General features: G+C 41.1%; 2 protein-coding genes across 2 annotated transcripts in view; one reads left to right on the top strand and one right to left on the bottom strand.

Annotated features, from left to right (window-relative positions):
- The window catches only part of CLK1 (CDC like kinase 1), a 747,223-nt gene that overhangs the window by 284,289 nt on the left and 441,857 nt on the right, over nt 1-21,077 (bottom strand). The gene's annotated exons all lie outside the window — the stretch shown is intronic.
- The window catches only part of AOX1 (aldehyde oxidase 1), an 85,217-nt gene that overhangs the window by 52,280 nt on the left and 11,860 nt on the right, over nt 1-21,077 (top strand). The window contains exons 22-28 of the mRNA XM_049773332.1: nt 5,300-5,424; nt 7,513-7,646; nt 8,717-8,804; nt 9,919-10,005; nt 10,909-11,100; nt 13,369-13,596; nt 18,192-18,287. Coding sequence (XP_049629289.1) covers nt 5,300-5,424; nt 7,513-7,646; nt 8,717-8,804; nt 9,919-10,005; nt 10,909-11,100; nt 13,369-13,596; nt 18,192-18,287 — 950 coding nt within the window. The remainder of the gene's footprint in view (nt 1-5,299; nt 5,425-7,512; nt 7,647-8,716; nt 8,805-9,918; nt 10,006-10,908; nt 11,101-13,368; nt 13,597-18,191; nt 18,288-21,077) is intronic.

Raw genomic sequence — 21,077 nt, 5'->3', positions numbered from 1 at the left:
TCTCTCCGCTCAAGTTTTCTGTCTCTATCTCTATCGCTCTTCCCCCTAGCAGGTTCTCCCCCTCTCCCCAAGCTCTCTCTCTCTGTCCAGGGATAGAATCCAGGTCAGTTGGTTATAAAGCAAACACCCTGCCCTCTATGCTGTCACTTCAGCCCACAAATAATTTTTAGTAGTATCAAAATGTATCAAAAACATGAAGGGAAAATTTGCTTTACGGTAGGAGGAAGTGTTTTCTGGAGTCTGAACATGTTGGTAATGCCAAGGTTAGTGAAGATAGTGTCTGGCATAATGTCTTGTCTTTGTCCTTGTTGTTGTGTATGTTGCTGTTGCTTTTGTATGGGAGCTCAACTGCTGTATTTTTCTTGAAAACTAAATGTCATTATTTAATTCCATTAGGGAATTTGTTTCACTTGTATTGTACTTAAACTTTAACTTGTTGTCAGTCTTCTGCCCATCACGGACACAGAAAACTTTAAAAAGGAGACATTATGCAACTTCTACATTTTCATCTTCTTGACTCACTAGTATGAGGAATATTTATTCTTTCTCTGCCATTGTCATTTGGATTAAGAGTGACTGACTGTTTTGTGAAACGTATCTAGGGGTAATCATTTGAATAGTGCTTTATGCCTTTTAGTAAAAATAAGTACCCCAATGAAAATGAATTTTTAAAGTAAAAGGTGAGTTTTAACATGAATTTGAAAGTTGTAAAACTCAAAATAAATTTTTTAAAGATCTAAAAATTCAGAGTGAATTAAAAAATTTTAAAAGAAGAATTTTAAAATGAATCTTAAAAAGATAAAGGATGAATTTTAAAAGATAAATTGTACCATAACATTGTATCCTTGTAAATCACATTGTATTAGAACTAGATAAGGTTGAAGGGGGTGAGGTGAAGTTTGACCTGATAAAAAGTTGTCGTTAAGGCCTTTTAACTTCTGCTGTCATCACACTGGATAACATTAAGAAAGTTCAGACTCATGAGTCTTCTGAGGCCACACAAGCATGCGACTGACCCCAGGTGAAACCTAGGTGTCCCAACACTGATTTTGCATGAACTTCTCTTTACTATGCTGCTTCTCTTAAAATTTCCTCACTTAAAATTCTGCTACCCAGGATGGAGTTTATACTGGACAGCATAGACCGTGATCTCTGTAGCAAGATTTGCAGGAAATTGAGAGAGCCCGAGACAAAGATTGTTTTCCCCACACACTACCCCGCTAGGAACAGGTCAGATAGACCTTTGCAAATCCTTTTTTTTTTTTTTTTTCTTTTATTGGTTTTTGGGTCACATTGCAGCACCCAGGGATTACTTGGCTCTGTGCTCAGAGGACCAAAGAAGATGCTGGGGATCAGATCCAGGTCATCCTACATGCAAGGCAAATTGGTATATGCCCCTCCCTACTGTGCTATTGCTCAGTCCCCACTTTTCAGATCTTAATGGCTTTTCAGTGTCTTGAAGAGCCTCTATTTAAAATGTAAATATGTCTAAAGGAATCACTCCTAAATCCACAGTGGGATAAAATAATTGGGGGGAGGTTCACACCTGGCAGCACTCAGGGGTTACTCCTGGCTCTACGCTCAGAAATCGCTCCTAGCATGCTCAGTAGACCATATGGGATGACAAGGATCAAACCTGGGTCTGTCCTGGGTCATCCACATGCAAGCCAAATACCTACCCCTGTGCTATTGCTATAGCCCTCTTGTTCTTCAAAGGAGAGGGAGAAGTGAAAAAATAATAAAAAGTAAAGACAAAGGTTCTTGTTTATGGCATTTTAAGGGAAATTTTTCTTCATTTAAGACTGTTTTTATTTTTTTTATTGTTTTTTATCTTTCCTTTTTGTTGTTGTTATTGTTGTTGTCATCAATGTGATGTTCCAGTGTGACATGCTAGGTTGTGGTGCTCAGCAGGGGTTGCATACTTGGTTGTGGTACTAAGGATCACACAAAAAAAGAAAAGCAATGTACATGATACCCTTTCAGTAACAGTATTGCAAACTATGGTGCCAGAAAGGGAAGTAAGAGGAAAGAGAGAGAGAGAGAGAGAGAGAGAGAGAGAGAGAGAGAGAGAGAGAGAAGGAAAAAAGAAGGGAGGGAGAGGGTGGGGAGAGAGGAGAGAGAGAGAGACTGAGAGAATGAAAATGAGAATGAGAATGAATGAATTCCCAGAGGCATCCTGAGACGAAAGCGTAGGGGGAAGACTGAGAACATTGATGGTGGGAACAGTGGGTAAAGGGATTTTGGAACATTGATGATTAAAACTCAACCATCAACAACTTTTTAACTATGTATCTCACAGTGACTCAATTAAAATAGTTTTTAAAAATGCTACTGGGGATGCTACTGAAATGATAGCACAGTGGGTAAGGCATTTGCTTTGCACATGGCTGACCCAGTTCAATCCCCAGCAACCCATATGGTCCCCAGAGCCTGCCAGGAGTGATTTCTGAGCACAGTGCCAGGAGTAGCCACTGAGTGCCACTGGATATGTGACCCAAACAGAAAACCAAAAGAATATTACCAGGATGACACTAGGTGATAATGGGACCCAGTTTATGACTTCCTGCTCTTGAGACAGGTGCTGCACCACTGAATCATATTCCCAGGCCTTCTTGCTGTCATTCTTGAAAGATATTTCCATCGAATATGGAATTCTGAGTTGATAGTTCTTTTAACACACGAAGAAAGATGTCTTGTTTCTCTGGCCTTCATGGTTTCTGATGAGAAATGCTCTGCCTTTTGAAATATTTTCCCCCATTAGGTGAAACAAGTATTTTTATCTCCCTGCTTTTAGGATTTTTTTGTTGTTAGTTTTCAGAAGTTTGATGTGATATGTCTTGGCTTGGATTTCTTTAGATTTATTTTCTCTATTTGGAATTCACTCAGCTTCTTAAATCTTGGAGGCATGTCTTTTGTCAGGTTTGGTCAAATTTAAGCTCTTATTTTTCCAAATTCCTGTCTTTAGTGACAAATGTTCAGTCCTTTATTACAGTTCCAAAGGCTTGAGAGCTCTGCTCATTTTTTTCCCCCAGTCTTTCTTATACGCAAGTCAGGAAGTTCTTTTGTTCTTTTTGTTATTGTTGTTGTTGTTTGTTCACTGATCATCCTCATGTTCTCTCTGACCAGATTTTTAGTTAATCCACTTAACTTCTCTTAAGTCTTAGTTGTTGTCTTTCTTAAATTTAAACATTTATCTTTCTCTAATATCTACATTCTTATTCTCTGCTGAGTTTTTATATTTACCTCATGCACCTCAGGTGTTTATGTAAATGTCCTTTGGAGCATTTTAACATCTTTATCAATAATCTAATACCTGTGTCATCACTGTGTTGATGTCTATTGATCATCTTTTCTAATTCAAGGTGACTTTTTGGTATGATGAATATTTTATTTTTTGTGTGGTTTTGGCTACATCCTGATGTGCTCAATGCTTACTGCTGGTCTTGTGCTCAGGGATCACTCAGTGGTGCTCGGGGAACTAACTATATGGAGTGCTGGGAACTGAACCCGCGACAGCCATGTGCAAGTCAAGTGCCCTACCTGCTGTTTCCAGCTATGATGAGCATTTTTTTAAAAATACTTAAGAGGGCCAGAGCAATAGCATAATGGTATGTTATTTGCCTTGCATGCGGCCAATGCTGGAAGGTCCCCGGTTTGACTCCCAGCATCCCATATGGTCCCCGAGCCTGCCAGGAGTGACCTCTGAGCAAAAAACAAACAAACCAAAAAAACCACCAAAACTACATCATGGTCATTTTAGGTATGACATTATAAGACTTTGAGGTTTGTTTTCATTGTGAGTGTGTGGGATGTGTGTGTGTGTGTGTGTGTGTGTGTGTGTGTGTGTGTGTGTGTGTGTGTAAGGAAACTTTCAAGTAGTGCTCAAGGAGTCCAGAAGACACTTCCTGCAGTGCTCAGTCAACCAGGACAAGTCATTCCAGGCTTGAGCATGTGGAGTTGCTAAGGTCCCCTACCATGCTGGGGACCACAGGACAACCCCATAGTTTTGGAGCCTCGGGGGTCACACCTAGTTTTGCTCAAGAGACCATATACTATGGGGGTTTGAGCTCAGGTCCCACATGTACCCCTGGCTGATTACCACATTCTAGTCCCTAAGTCTTTTTTACTAGCCTCCTATGATCCTGTGTTAGTGAGGGAAATATATTGAGCCTTGTTGTTGCTGTCAGGACAAGAGAATCCAGAATCAACATATGGTCTCCATTGACATTACCACAGAGGGCTGGAGACACTTTTCACCTCCTGATAAGGACCAAAGCCCAAGCTAAACAATGGGACTACAGGCTTTTTTTCTGTAGGTAGACTGGTTTGAGGTGGCTTGAGGTAGAAACCTTCTGTCTTGGAGTGGAGGAAAGCTTTTTCATACAGGCAATGTTTTCTATACAGGCAAGAGCACATGCTCTGCATGCAGGAGACACTGGTTAGATCCCCAGCACAACGTTGTCCACCAAGCACATCAGGAGTGATTACTTATGCACTGACTTAGGAGTAGCTTCTGAGAACCTCCAGTTTTTCACCCAACCCCCAAATAAAGTTTTCTGTCTAGCTAAGTTTCCTTTTCTCCAATCCTTTGGCTAGAAGGTAGATTTTTATTGGATTAAAAAATTGTCTTTTTGAGGCCGGAGAGGTAGCATGGAGATAAGGCATTTGCCTTGCATGCAGAAGGTCAGTGGTTCGAATCCCCGCATCCTTATTGTCCCCTGAGCCTGCCAGGAGCGACTTCTGAGCCTATGCTCAGGAGAAATCCCTGAGTGCTGCTGGGTGTGACCCAAAAACAAACAAACAAACAAACAAACAAAAATGTCTTTCTGACACAAAGTATAGGGAAAAGGAAGCAAATAACCACAAAAACCTGGTTATATTCTTGGTTCCCTAAACCCTTCACTATTTTATCTTTTTTTCTTTTAGTCTTTAAATTTTTTCATCTTTATTTCAGTCTCGAATGTTTCTTTTATATGGATATATAAGGTTGTAATCTCTGCTTAACAGTGGGACAGGGAGAAGCATGTCCACACAGTGATATACATGACCTTAATATGTCATGTATGTTGATGCTAGACAATCTCAGACCTTCCTCTAGGATTCTGTGGCCAATTGTACTAACCAAAATGATAGATATGGCATATGACAGTTCAGTGTCACTGCCTGTGACCTTCCAGCCTGGAATCTCCGACCCTGGCAGAATTACCTTCCATGGACTTTGTCAATAATGGGATGCCAGCCTGAGGGTGCTACCTGTCCTGACAGCTTCTCCCTAACTGGTGTGTTTTCCTCTTAATAGGTGAAATACATATGGGAGGTCAAGAACATTTTTATATGGAAACCCAAAGCATGCTTGTTGTTCCTAAAGGGGAGGATCAAGAAGTAGATGTGTATGTGTCTACACAGTATCCCAAAGGCATACAGGTACCGTAAAGACTTTATTGTGGAGGGGTCATGACTCATATATTAAAAACAGAGATAAAAATCTTATTCCATGTACTTTAAGAACTTAGAATTCTAATCGTCACATCCTTTGGGGGCTTAAAACTCAGACAAATTCAATGTTTAGAGAGTATTATAAGGAACTGGAAGATTCTTCCATGGTAGAGTGTCTTCTTTGCTTATTTAAAACCCTGGTTCAAACCCTGGTATCCAGACTACTTGCAGCCCAATACTAACTCTGTTTCTCCTTACCTCATCCTGTCCTTGGTTAAAATAAGTCAATAGATAAGCAAATAGAATGTTTAGAAAGTCGGGACATTCTGTTTGTGGTTCAGAATCTTTAACACTAATTATAGAGAGCTGGAGAGATTGCCCAATAGGTTAAGAGAATTTTCCATACAGGATTCCCAGCACTGCCAAGAGCTACTCTGAACACAGAGTTGGGAGAAGTACTCAAGTACTGCTGAGCAGTAAAGAGAAAAAACAAGCAAATAATTGCAGATTAAGTGGGTTTTTTTCAAAGGACCACTCTTGGTACTGTTTGGAATAAATACATAAAAATAAAAACAGAGCAGTGGCACAAGCAGTAAGGCATCTACCTTGCCCGCGCTAGCCTAGGATGAACCACGGTTCGATCCCCCAGTGTTTCATATAGTCCTCCCAGCCAGGAGTGATTTCTGAGTGCATAGCCAGGAGTAACCCCTGAGCATCACTGGGTGTGGTCCCAAACCAAAAAATAAAAATAAAAACAGTCCATTTTACATTGTTTATCATTTACAAAAAGCAGCTAGAAAGCAGGTTTGGAAATAATTAAGCCATTAGTAAATTAACTAAAGATTCAACTGAATATAAGTGGCAGAAGTTAACAGTAGGACTAGTTTATGGATGGCTGAAATTATATTGGAAGGCCCATGAAAACCAAGCCTCAACTTTTTATTTATACTGAGAATTAAGTTTGCCTTCACTTATGTTTCCCTGAGGTGAAATATATTCATCTAATATTCCCTTAATAATATTATTCACTGGGGGGAGCTTCTGGGATGATCCCGGGTGGGGAGAGTAGTATCCTCTGATATGATTAGGGGGTATCTTTTATTTGATAATTTGATAAAGTTAGATTTCCAAAGGGTTACTAAATAATTTCTTTTTTTGTGAAAAAGGGGCAAGTTATCCAAATAAGTTTGAAAACTACTTTAGACATTTAGGAGAGGCAATTTCTAGGCAATTTTGCACCAATATTAAATATGCTCATTCATTCATTTATTCACTTGTTCATTTACTCCTACCATATGTAACCAGTTTTATTGCCTATGTTCTGTATATTAGACAGCCTTCATGTAAGGATGGAAAATGGCTAAAGATCATGCAACCTAGAATGAAAGATGCATTTGGAGGGGCTAGTTTAAGCATCAATGTGAAAGTAAGGGAAAAAACTTTATTCAGAAAGTCTTAATGAGTCAGTCATTTCCATAGCAATGAGGCATGTAGAAATGGGAAGAAAGGAATTTTTTAGAAGTAATGTACACAAGTCCCATTCCATGGTCTGTTAGACCATAGACAGAACTGATTTATCAACTTTATTCCTGTCAGGCTCTGCACCTACAAAAATGAGTTGTTAGAGCTAAAAAGCTTCTAAAAATTAGGGTGGCAAGAAGAAGGACTTACATCCAGGAAGACACTTTTGCCAAGTTCAGAATAATCCAGCCAGTATGTGAAAGGAGGAGAGTTTGTGGATTGCTTGGGAAGAGTCAACCTGAGGTCTTTGGGACCTACGCTGCCTTGAGATTCATATAAAAAACTACTTTGCAGGAAGTTCATGGGGAAAATTTTTTACTATTATATTGGTACAAAACTGTATCATTGATATCAATACTTAAAGTTTTAGTAATATCACAATAACCAAACTACCTTTTAGTCACTGATACCTCAATACCTTATTGTTCTCCAATATTCTAGTTCCACTCTTTGACATAACCATGGGATTTTTAATCTAATGAATGGTATAACGGCATCAGAACGTCGGAGAAGTAACAGACTGATCTGATAAACAAGAACTGTTGTCATTCACAGGACATAGTTGCCTCAACCTTGAAACTCCCGGCCAACAAGGTTATGTGCCATGTAAAGCGCGTTGGTGGAGCCTTTGGCGGGAAGGTTATCAAGACTGGCATCATGGCAGCCATCACTGCATTTGCTGCAAACAAGTAAGTGGAGAAAATCTGCAAAATAGGCCAAAAATATAAAATGAAGTTGTGCTAAACTTCTCAATTGGGAAATTTGAGTTAATGAGAAAGAATTTAGGTTAATATTATTAAAATTACATTTAGTGTGCAATGCAGGTAGGTAGTAAGAGCTTGTCATAACTTCAGTTACTAAAAGAATGAAACCACATACACACAAACACACCACTAGAATGCTTATAGTGCAGATAGAAACTAGTCCAAATATGGATGGCATTTTTTTTAGTTTCTATATGTATATACAAATCAATTCCATCTTTGAAAGAAAATTCACGGGGCCTGAGCAATAGTACAGTGAGTAGTAGTCTTGTCTTGCATATGGCTGATTCAAGTTCAATCTCTGGCATCCCATACAGTCCCCCATACCTACCAGGAGTGATCCCTGAATACAGAGCCAGGAATAAGTCCTAAGCACTGCCAGTGTGGCTCAAAAACAAAAAATTCACACCCATCTGTATACATATCTATGTATTCATACATAGATAATTAAAACACACATTTTACTTACCTTAGTTTATATTGCCTCAGTTTTTAGCACCTCAAAACTACCATAGGAAATTGCCTTTGAAGTAGACACCTCTAAGAAGCACAATGACTTTTAATAAGTATTATTGGTCATTTCCCCTAGAAATCATAAGCAAAAAAGATCCAATTCCAGCTCTTGTAGCACACTCAAACAGCTGAGTGCCTCTGTTTGTCACTTGTTTTGTGTCATGTCATAGGGATAGTGTTCCTAAAGCAGATGTGATTATCTCAGTGAAAATATCCCCCAAAAAATATCTTTGACTCCTTGGCATTCAATCTTCCCTTAAGAAGAAGGTATCAATATGGCACCCTGAAGCAAAGAGAGGGGAGTCAGTGTGGATGCCTAAGATTCTCATACCTAGGGCATGTCTGGTTATGTCATTGTCATTGTCATTGTCATGGTGAGTAGCATTCTAGCTCTTAGCACTGTACCATGAGCCCAATCTTATAGCTTCCTGATATCAGACTTTTCCTCTCTTGCCTTTTCTTTCTTTTGTTCTCTCCTTTAGGCATGGCTGTGCCGTACGCTGTGTTCTGGAAAGAGGAGAAGACATGTTGATAACAGGAGGCCGTCACCCTTACTATGGAAAGTACAAAGTGAGCAGAGGAAGAAGGAAGTGGGGGTTTCATTGTCAAAACACGTAGCCACTCTCTTACAGACAGTAACAAAAAGCAAGACAATAATAAATAGTACTTTTGTTTTTCTTTCTATTTCTTGGCTGTTCAGCTGGCTGGTTCAAGGAACATTCCTGTGGTACTTAAAGATAGTAATTAGTGGGAAAATACAAAAGTTGGTACTCCCTGTTACAAAATGAAGAACTACACACATGTTAATGTTTATGTCCATGAAAGTCCATCTTCTAACCCTTCTATCCTTATAAGAAGTTAAAAGGTAGAATAATTCTCATTATCTGCCAACACATCCCTTTTTTCCCCCCAATATAACAAGCTTGTTTTGGGAGAGTTATGTTTCAGAAATTTCTAGAACTATTTTCATAGTAAAAATTTATTGCAGGTTTCCAGTTTCTCTATATCCACCAATATATTTAATAGCAACCCCTTTAGTGAATGTCATGTGGTAGCTTATATTTTTTTTTTGTTTTGGTGCCACACCTAGCGGTACTCAGGCCTTAGTTCATCTCTGTGATCTAGAGTTACTGCTAACGGTACTCAGGGGGCCATTAAGGGATTGAACCAGGGTTAGCCATGTGCAAGGCAAATGCCTTACCTGCAATACTATGGCTTCAGCTCATTGTCCTTAGTTTTGATGTGATGAAGACATTGAACTTTTTTGCATATGCTTATTGGACATGTTTCATATGGGGTTTATTTGAGAAATGTACTTTCCAGTTCTTCACTTTTGAATTAGGTTGCTTTGTTGTTCCTCTCTTGTCAAGAGTCCTATAGCCATACATCAAGGATATTGACTCCTTACCAGATATATAATTTGCCAATATTTTCTTCTGTTTTCTGGAATAGTTAAAAACTGCTGATCTTTAACATTAAAATTTTTATACTTTTGTGTAAATTGGATGGATGTATCTATTTTTGTCTATTGTTGTCTCTGTGTGTTTTGAGGGTATGCCCAAGAAATTATTTGCCACATGTAATGCCACAAGACTTTCCATATATGTGTAAGCATTCACGAGTTACAAACTCTAGAGAATTTGGCTCTCAGTATCAGTATCAAAGGTCAGTTGTCTTTCTCCAGGTGGGATTCATGAAGGACGGCAGAATTGTGGCGCTGGATATGCAGCATTATTGCAATGGTGGTGCCTCCCTGGACGAGTCCTTATTTGTAAGTGTTTTAAAGAATAAGTTAGCAGTCTGAAACATGTTACATAAAGTGATTCAGTTCAAATAATTTATTAGTTACATAATATTCAGCTATTGGAGGATACAAACTCTCATTGCAGAAAGTGCCACATGCCACTTCCTGGAGCCCCCAGAGGGAGCCCAGTAACATTGCCCGGGTGTATTTGGGTCTTTCATGTTTCTCATACTTCAAAGCCTTTTCCCAAGATGTGCTTTAGAACTCAATCTCAGCCCTACTAGTGCTTTTGAACCAGATAATCCTCTCTTAGGGGGCTATCTTAGACATGGTAAAATGTTTCGCAACTTCTTTGGCACAGCTACTGTCCATCTTCAGAACCAAAACAAACAAACAAACAAAATCAATGGCCAAACACAAACAAAAACAAAGACCAAACACGAGATTATTTTTTCTGGTTTTCTGAATAGGCCCAGTATTTGAGGCCTATGTATGTTTCAGAGATTTGGGGAAATATTTTGAAAAAATTTGATTAGCTCAAAAAAAAAATAAAAAGAATGCTTTCCAAAGAAAAATTATTTGAATATTTTCTATTTATTTTATAGAAAGTACATTGAATTTGAAACATAGCTTGATTTTAGCATGTTTGATATGCCACTGAGGCTTTACTCCTTTGGAGCTTGGACCTTTTGGAGCCTGAAGCCTGAGGTCTTAGGATGGTGAAGAGGCACAAAAGGACAGGTGTCTCTAGGCCTTGCATGTGTGACGCTTTGGCTTCAAACCCTTATTTTACATAGTCACTTCCACTTCCAGAATCAACTTGGGGGTCCTATAGATTAGGAACACCCTCAGGAGAAACCCTCATGACAAATAAAGAGAAAAATAAAGGGTCAGTGTCTCATCTCAGAAACTCTGGATTTCTTTCCCCAGGTGGCAGAAATTGGGCTCCTGAAAATGGACAATGCTTACAAGTTCCCCAATCTGCGCTGCCGTGTGTGGGCCTGCAAGACTCACCTTCCCTCCAACACGGCTTTGCGTGGCTTTGGTTTTCCACAGGCTGGGCTTATCACTGAAGCCTGTATCACGGAAGTTGCGGTCAAATGTGGTCTGCCCCCTGAGAAGGTAACATGGGTCCAGGGAAAATGAGCTTGAATTTCAAAGATGAGGACTATCAAGGGAGATCATTCATGTTGAGGAATTTAAAATTCCAAAGGCAAAATGATTTTCCTGAGCAAGCCAGTTGCCTAGTTAATAATAAGCAAAGACTCTAAAGTTATTTATTGATCTGTGGTTTCCTGTAGATTTTATTCAACTGGAGAATAAGAGGTTATTAGGTTAGGCTGAGTGAATAGTGGATCTTAACTTCTTTAGGGAATCATTTCCATTGGTGATGGGTAGAACAGTGACTAAACAGCTCTGGGAAACTTACCTTTTTTCTGCCTTCTTAACATCCTAGAATGCTGACATGCATTTTTGGTCCTTTTAGCCTCTTCACTCTTTAACCAGCTCTGTACCTTTCCTGGGGTCTCTTCTACCTAGAACTTTGGCGTAGAGTTGGAGGGACATGGTGCTTGCTCACTCAATCTTCCTGTCTTCTGCAGTGAGGTTAAACAGAGAAAGGAAGGGATCTGAGAACACAGACACTATCTCCTTTGTGACTTCTCCAAGAAAACTCTCTCTGGCTTCTCCTGGTTAGATGGGAGCCACTTTTTAGTATGAACTAGCCCATGGACTACCTGGCTGTCAGCCTCACCAGAAATCCATGTTCCTAGAGAGAGAGAGAGAGAGAGAGGGTGGAAACTCCAACTGACTCTCATCTGACACCTTATGCAGCATTCCCTGTTGCTCCTGATGCCCATACTTCTTGAGTCCTTAGAAAAATTTAGAAGGACTCAAGGGTCTAGAGAGATACTATAGTGGGTAAGGCAGTTGCCGTGCATGAGGACAACCTAGGTCAATCCCTGGCCTCATGCCTGGGAAGAGTGATTTCTGAGTGTGGAACCAGGAATAATTCATGAGCATCACCAGGTGTGTCTCAAAAACAAGGAAGGAAGGAAGGAAGGAAGGAAGGAAGGGAGGGAGGGAGGGAGGGAGGGAGGGAGGGAGGGAGGGAGGGAGGGAGAGGGAGGGAGAGGGAGGGAGGGAGGGAGGGAGGAAGAAGGAGGGAGGGAGGGAGGGAAGGAGTGAGGGAGGGAGGGAGGGAGGGAGGAAGAGGGAGGGAGGAAGGGAGGAAGAAGGAGGGAGGGAGGGAGGGAGGAAGGAAGGAAGGAAGGAAGGAAGGAAGGGAGGAAGGGAGGGAGGGAGGGAGGGAGGGAGGGAGAGGGAGGGAGAGGGAGGGAGGGAGGGAGGGAGGGAGGAAGAAGGAGGGAGGGAGGGAGGGAAGGAGTGAGGGAGGGAGGGAGGGAGGGAGGAAGAGGGAGGGAGGAAGGGAGGAAGAAGGAGGGAGGGAGGGAGGAGGGCGGGAGGGAGGGAGGAGAGAAGGAAGGAAAGAGAGAAGGGGGATCAAGGAAGGAACAAACTCAACCCCTATAATATGCCTACTTTCTCCACAATATTGAATTCTGTTCTAGAAGAATCCATTTTCTTTAGCCTTATAATTACATGTTGTACTTTTTCATGGCCATCTCACCGGACCACACTTCCATATATGCTAGTTGCATTTGGTAGCAAGAGGAAGGAAATCCAACTCCAAAGGGCAGTTGGAAGAGACAGCAGCCACCTTTTAAACACTGTCCTATGCAGGATGGCCCAAATCATTTAACAATTTTAGGATGATAGAAAAGTTCATTTCTATCACAGTCCTTAACAACTTGGGAAGGTTTGTAGCTGGCCACAACTGTTGAGAATCTTTTCACCTGAAAATGCAAAGACTTGACATTTGTTCTCATGGGGCATTTGCCATTGTAGGGATTCATAAAATGCTTAATGGTTTAACCTGGGTTAAAATACTTTGCTTTGTTCTTTACCTTAACTATTGACTAAACTTATATGAATTTTTGTTATTTCCCATTTGGAAGTGAGAGGTCTTGCCACAGCACCTAAATGTAACATGGAAATGAAATTTAGGGCCACTGCTTAATAGATGTAAATAAATGAACCTAGAATTAAGTGCCTATAGTGTTTGTGGACTGGATTGATTCTTATTAAGGCATATAGGGAACAATTTCCTTCCTTTGAAAACTAACACAACCAAAGACAGAATATAACTGCTGTTGTTTTTGACAGACAGAAACTCAGTAGAGGAGGAAGACAGCATGATGTACTAGCTTCCAGAAGTTGTAAGATCCAATCTGGGCCTTAAAAGATAAGACCATTTGACTAGCAGGACCATGGGTGGAATAACTATGTCAACTAGGTATGCCCACTGCAAACTTAACTTTGCTTTTATAGATCCGAAAGATAAATATGTACAAGGAAATTGATGAGACACCCTACAGACAAGAGATTGATGCCAAGAACCTCCTACAATGTTGGGAGGAATGTATGACCATGTCTTCATACTCCCTGAGGAAAGATGCTGTGGAGAAATTCAACTCGGAGAACTACTGGAAGAAGAGAGGGCTGGCCATGGTGCCCCTCAAGTACCCTATTGGCGTCTTAACTCTGGCTGCTGGTCAGGTCAGTTCTCCAAAATGATCAATTGAAGGGGCTGAGAAATTTTTTATTAAGTAGATTAACCATATAATAATAACATGATCGCTTGATCAAGCAATCTTGAGGTGTTAGTAAAAAACATTCCCTTTCTTTATTTATTTGCTTTTGGGGGCCTACCTGGTATCATTTAAGCACCCTAGTTACAAAAATGTCTTAGTTGGGTTTCAGTCATAAAATATACACTGTCCTTCAACAGTGTATCTTTCCTGCCACCAATGTTCTCCATATTCCTCCTCCCCCACCCCCTGCCTGTCTTCAGGATAAGCACGCTATTTCTCTCTCTCACTGTTATAGTCATAGTAGTTGTTAGTGTAGTTATTTCTCTAACTGCACTCACCACTTTTTGTGGTAAGCTTCATCATGAGCTGGTCCTTGTGGCCCCCATCTCTATTGTCTCTGGTTATTATTACCATACTATCTTTTATTTTTCTTAAATCCCAGAGATGAATGAGACTATTCTGTGTCTATCTCTTTGCCTCTAACTCATCTCAGTCAGCACAATGGTCTCCATGTCTATTCATGTATAGGAAAATTTCATGACTTCATTTTCCTCTGTTCACATTCTTTGAGTAATTTTTCCATTGTTTGATCATTTGCTTTAAGACTTTTCCAATCTCTTCTGCTGTATAGAGTTGTTATGCATCTCATCTTCCAGCTCACTGGTTCTGTCCTCAGCTGCTGTTACCCTGTTGGAGAGGCTTTTCACTGAGGTTTTTATTTTGTCAACTGAGTTTTTCAAACCTGTTATTTCAGTTTGGAGTTTTCTGATTTCTATCTTCATATCCTCTTGATTCTTAATTGTGTTCCATTCAATCTATGCTTTCTTTGACTTCTATGAACATCTTCCATATTTCTTCTCCAAATTCCTTATCTGAGAGGCTAACTAGGTATTGGCTGTTTTCGGGTCATCAGGGCTACCAACTTTATTCTTTATGCTTGGTGTTGGCCTGTGTTGTTTCCCTATTACCAGGGTTGTAGTGTAGTTTTTTTCTACATATTATGGTTATGGTTCATTGGCTAGAAGATGTGCGTGGCCGCAGAATCGGAGCAGCTGAGCTCCTCTGGCTCCATCCTTTGTGAGCGGGACAGTTCACCTCTCTGAAGAAGCACTCCCAAGGGATGATGGGAGGGGTGGGGTGGGGGTGGGGACCAGAGGTGGGAGGAGTATCTCTCTCTCTCTCTCTCTCTCTCTCTTTCTCTCTCTCTTCCTCTTTTCTCTCTCTTCCCTCTCTCTCTCTTCTCCGCTCCTCTCTCCTCTCTCTCCTCTCTCTCTCTTCCTCTTTTCTCTCTCTTCCTCTTTTCTCTCTCTTCCCTCTCTCTCTCTTCTCTCTCTCTCTCCCCTCTCTCTCTCTCCCCTCTCTCTCTCCTCTCCTCTCCTCTCCTCTCTCTCTCCGCTCCTCTCTCTCTCCTCTCTCTCCTCTCTCTTCCTCTTTTCTCTCTCTTCCCTCTCTCTCTCTTCCCTCTCTCTCTCTTCTCTCTCTCTCCCCTCTCTCTCTCTCCCCCCTCTCTCTCTCCTCTCCTCTCCTCTCCTCTCTCTCTCCGCTCCTCTCTCTCCTCTCTCTCCTCTCTCTCTTCCTCTTCTCTCTTTTCTCTCTCTTCCCTCTCTCTCTTCTCTCTCTCTCTTCTCTCTCTCCTCTCCCTCTCCGCTCCTCTCTCTCTCTCCTCTCCTCTCTCTCTCCGCTCCTCTCTCTCTCCTCTCTCTCCTCTCTCTTCCTCTTTTCTCTCTTTTCTCTCTTCCCTCTCTTCCTCTCTTCTCTCTCTCTCTTCCTCTCTTCTCTCTCTCTTTCTCTCTTCTCTCTCTCTTCCTTTATCTTTGAAGAAGCACCCCTTAGGGAATGATGGGGGCGGGGATGGGGGTGACCAAGGAGCAGGCCACAGGAGAATTGAGAAGGTAGTCAGAATCATGACTTTTTTTTTCTAACAGCTGCTTAGTATTCTATCAAACTCTATACTCAGGAATTACTCCTGAGTATAATCAGGAATCACTCCTGGGGACTATACAGAATACTGAAAATTGAACCCAGGCAAATGCCCTATTGGCTGTCCTGTCTCTCTGGCTCTTGTTTTTATTTTTGAGAGAGTTCGCCATATTTCCATAGCTATTACACCAATTTATGTTCCTAACAGTTACCAAGGGTTGCCTCTCTCTCTTGGTCCTCTCATTACTAGATGCCTCTCTTTTAACTGACAGCCATTCTCACAAGTGGAAGATGAAACCATGGTTTTAATTTGCATTTCCCCCATTCTAAGATGATGGTCATCTTGAGGTTCATTGACTTGCCCAAGGACCTCCTGCTGGTTTGTATGGCAGAATATGGATCAGACTTCAGGACTCTCTGGCGGTGCCTTTCTTCATTATGCTGCCTCCTTGAGCAAAAGTATCTCTGTGCTCCTGACAAATGAGGGTCAGTCATACCTTCCCCATGTCCCCCTAATTCTAGACTGAGGACACTGTAGGGGACAAAGTATTTCATTGACTTTTGCCTTACTCTGGCACAAGAATAGGAGCACAAGTGTTTGCGGAACTGAATTATAGTGGCAATTTGTGGACCTTAAGGCAGACTTCTCACCAATGTCAGTAGTCTTTGCCTCAAGATTTACATCTCAGGGCCCGGAGAGATGGCACAGAGATGGCGTTTGCCTTGCAAGCAGCCGATCCAGGACCAAAGGTGGTTGGTTTGAATCCCGGTGTCCCATATGGTCCCCCGTGCCTGCCAGGAGCTATTTCTGAGCAAACAGCTAGGAGTAATCCCTGAGCAACGCTGGGTGTGGCCCAAAAAACAAACAAACAAAAAAAGATTTACATCTCTGGGGCCAGTGAGGTGGCGCTAGAGGTAAGGTGTCTGCCTTGCAAGTGCTAGCCAAGGAAGGAAGCGGCTCGATCCCCCGGCGTCCCATATGGTTCCCCCAAGTCAGGGGTAATTTCTGAGCACTTAGCCAGGAGTAACCCCTGAGCATCAAATGGGTGTGGCCCAAAAAAACAAACAAACAAAAAAAAGATTTACATCTCCTAGATTAAGCTCCCAGTTTCTCTCAAAGAAACATCTGTTCCTATGATTCAGTTGGACCCATGCTGTAGATGAATTTGTGAAATTATCTTTTGTGGCTCTAACAATAAACCATCTGGTGGTGCCACTTAATGGAACCAAATTTGACACTTGAAATGGCTCGAGAAGTATGCGGCACACATGGAACCAATTTATCAGCTAAGTCGGATAGAAACACTGCCCTAGACATGCTCACATACTGCAGGGTCACATAATGTGCTCTAATTGTGGCTCAATCACATTGAACCCACTACAAATTTCACCCACAAGAAACTTCTGCAGTGCTTGCAGCTCAAAGGAGGCCAAATGCAGAATCTTCCAGTTTAAGCAGTAGATCAAATGGCTAAGATATTGCACATTCATTTATTAGGTGTTAATTATGCACTTACTATATGTGAGACACTGTATTGCTTTCCAGTGGCTGTTTTAGGACATGATTCTTCTGTCCAAGGTACTCAGATTCTAGCAAAGATACTGCCTTAGGATGGAACCATTGTAACTAGCCTTACTAGGCAAATGATGTACAATCCTGAGACTGCCAGCTCTGTTCTCTGTCAAGGATGCTGTTCCTTCACATTATTATTTGTGAATAAATAGCCAGGAGAATAATAGGGAGTTTCCAGGAGTGATTGTTTGTCTCTACACAGTCAGGCATACTCCCAGGTCACTTGCATATGGTTATCAAAATCAAGATGCTTTTCTTTTCTTTTAAATTATTTTAGTATTTGGGCCATACCCAGCAGCTCTCTGGAATTACTTGTGGCTCTGTGCTCAGAAATTACCTCTGGAAGGCTCAGGAGATCATCTGGGATGCCAGAGATTGAACTTGGGTCAACTGTTTGCAAGGCAAATGCCCTACCCACTGTGCAACACTCTGGCCCCCAAAGATGCTTTTCTTAAGGGTTAAGCATACTTCTTTTTCTCCTCAAAGGCTCCTATGTCCCTATTACCCAGTATATCATTAGTTTATTCCTGCTGTAAATGGAGTCCATTTTCACTACTAAAAGTTTTTTTTTGGGGGGGGGCATGACAATAGCACAGCCTTGCATATTGCCAACCCAGGTTCAACCTCAACTTGCCAAATGCCCTGAGCCCACCAGGAGTGATTTCTGAGTGCAAAGCCAGGAATGAATCCTGAGCACCACTGGCTCTGTACTCAGGAATCACTTCTGGAAGGTTGGGGGACTCAAAGGGTACTTGGTGATCAAAACCAGGTCAGTCGTGTGCAAGGCAAACACACTGCCTGCTCTTCTATCATTTCAGGCCCCAAGAAAAAGTCATTAGAGTACTCAATTTTGCCAGAGGTTCAGAGCCATTCGTAGGTACTCTGGCCTCTGTGGGGTGATGTTGATCCCTTGTTCTGCTCAGTTCCTTCAGGGAGGCAAGACAAGTACATTTTAGCAGGAGATAAGACAAGAGAGGATAATTTCCAGTGGAAATATTTTCATTGGCATGCCTTAGAATAATATCAGATTTTATTAACCTTTTGTTTCTTTTTTATTTTTTCCTTAGGCTGCTGCCCTGATTCATATTTATCTTGATGGATCTGTATTGGTGACTCATGGAGGGATTGAAATGGGCCAAGGAGTCCACACTAAAATAATTCAGGTAAGAATGCAAATAATAGGTGATGGGAAGGTTGCACTGGTGTTCTTTTTTTATAACTGAAACCCAACTACAAACATGTTTGTAATCATGGTGCTTAAATATATATATATATTTTTAAATAATGCAAATAATTGGGTTAATTATTGATTTTATAAAGGCACCTATGAAAGAAAAACTATGTACATTTTCTGTTCCAAAAAAAATAATGGAAGCTTAATTCGACAACTTAGCTCAACAAACATTTGTTTGTTCCTGATCCTACGAAAAGAGTGTGGCAGAAGAATCTCAGGTTGTTTTATTGCTAAAGAAAGTTGAATGGCCCCTTAACATTTTTCTTTGGCCATATTATTAACTAGTGAGTTACCTTTATGAACCTTTGCTGGCTAATAAGATGTGCTGTTGCTAATGCTAACATTAGTAGAGATTATGGAAGAAGAAGCAAAACAGTTTTTCAGGAGCTGGAAAGATAGCATGGAAGTAAGGCATTTGCCTTGCATGCAGAAGGTCAGTGGTTTGAATCCAGACATCCCATATGGTCCCCCAAGCCTGCCAGGAGCGATTTCTGAGCATAGAGCCAGGAGGAATCCCTGAGCACTGCCGGGTGTGACCCAAAAACAAATAAACAAAAAACAAAAAAAAAGAAAAGTGTTTTTAAGATCCTCTGCAATTTCACCACTTAGCAGTATTCACTGGTTTTTGTTTATTTGTTTTGTTTTGGGACCACACCTGGAGGTGCTTAGGGATTACTCCTGGCTCAGGGGTCATTCCTGGCAGTGCTCAGAGGACCATATGGGATGCTGAGGATTAAACCCAGGCCAGCTTCATGCAAGACAGACACCCTACTCGCTGTGCTATCACTCTGGCCCCAGTATTCACTGTTTTAATTCGTGAGATGTGACGAACAAAACTGAAAACTGAGAAACCAGAAGGGAGATGCTGATGAAAAGTACCCAAGGACAATGGCGGAGAGATATTGGCATTCTGGTGGTATATGTGTTGAAGCACAAAGCATTAGCATTCATAATCTTATGAGTCATAATAACTCAGTTTTCTAAATTAAGAAAAATAAATAATCATTGATTTTGGGGGGCTTTCATCTTATTTTTTTAAAGCAAAAACAACAGGATCTAATATGATCTTTAGATAATTTTATACTTCTTCCCCCATTCACCTTATGTAGAGTGAGGACTTCCTAAAATCATTAAGAATTCTTTGCAATCATGATTTTGGATGAGGTTATGTGGAAGCCTAAGAATAGTTAAAAAAAATTATGGAAGACTTCAGTACTAGTTCTACATATAAGCCTGTGATCAAGTCAATGATTGAAAAATGGATTCCAGGGCTGGAGTGATAGCACATTGGAAGGATGTTTGCCTTGCATGCTGCTGATCTGGACAGACCCAGGTTCAATCCCTAGTAGACCATATGGTCCCTTGAGTCTGCCAGGGGTGATTTCTGAGCACAGAGCCATTAGTAACCCCTGAGCACCTTGGGGTGTGCACCTTGGGGTGTGGCCCCAAAACAAACAAACAAAAAAATCCAGGAAAAAAATAGCAAGAGGCCATCTTATTTGATGCCAGTTCCAACTTGTTTTCCAGGCAGTATCTAGCTGAAAACTAATGTTGCATGTTATGTATTATTTTTAAAATTATTTTAGATGAAGGCAGAGTAATAACGCATTGGTATGGTGTTTGCCTTGCACATGGATGGACCTCAGTTCAATCCCATATGGTCCCCCAAGCCAGGAGTAATTTCTGAGCACATAGCCAGGAGTAACCTCTGAGCATCACTGGGTGTGGCCCAGAAAACAAACAAACAAAAAGATAATTTTAGATCATTTTATAAGTAAATGATGATGCCTGATTTTATTTGAATTTAATGGTTCCAATCATAAATAGTATTAATTATATGATATATTGTGTACAATTTATCATATAAGAATTTTCTGGCCAGACCTTTTTCCAATTGGGGGAGGGCCAGTGCTGATTTGGCTTCAGAAACCTGCATGTTCTAAGCCTGTAACATTATTAAGAAAGACAATGTTTGTATCCCAGCCATGGGCAGACTTTGCTAAGATCTTTTCTACTTTATAGGAAAGAGGAGAATTTTCGATTAGCTGAAGTTAGTAATATTGGTTTTCTCCCTAGCTAAATCTGCCTTCTGTTTAATGAAAACAAAACAAGAGCAGAGCAGCCTGCAGAATAACTTCTAGTATTAACTAGAGTCAGAGCTCCCTCTCTTTATGAGGGAGACTCTGCTTTTCTGAGGCCATTGTCCTTGAAATGCTCTTTTCCCAGAGCATTTTCAGACATGTGGATGAAGCATCTATTTCAGAGCAGATCAAAACCTTTTTTTCAATGTGGGGTCCCATCTCCTCTTCCAATGCGTTCCTTAAAGAGAAGTCAGAGAAAATGAAAGTATACTTAGGGCTTAGGGCCTAGAGAAGCTCCAGAGGTTTTTTGTTTGTTTGTTTGTTTTGTTTTGTTTTTTGTATTTTTTGGTTCACATCTGGCGGCACTGAGGGGTTACTCCTGGCTTTGTGCTCAGAAATTGCTCCTTGCTTGGGGAATCATATGGGCTACCAGGGATCGAAACTGTGTCCGTCCTGGGTCACCCGCATGCAAGGGAAACATTCTACCACTGTCTACCACTCAAGCCCTGCTTCAGGGATTTTAGAAAAAAAATTATTTCCTGTTTGGTTTTGATTTTGGTTTTTTGGACCACATCCCACTGTGCTCAGGGATTATTCCTGACTCTGTCAGAAATCATTCCTAGCAGTCTTAGGGAACT

Source organism: Suncus etruscus, chromosome 5 (genome assembly GCF_024139225.1).
Source record: "Suncus etruscus isolate mSunEtr1 chromosome 5, mSunEtr1.pri.cur, whole genome shotgun sequence".
Taxonomy (NCBI): domain Eukaryota; kingdom Metazoa; phylum Chordata; class Mammalia; order Eulipotyphla; family Soricidae; genus Suncus; species Suncus etruscus.
The sequence above is the reverse complement of the archived record's forward strand: the minus strand, read 5'-3'. Positions and strand labels throughout refer to the sequence as shown.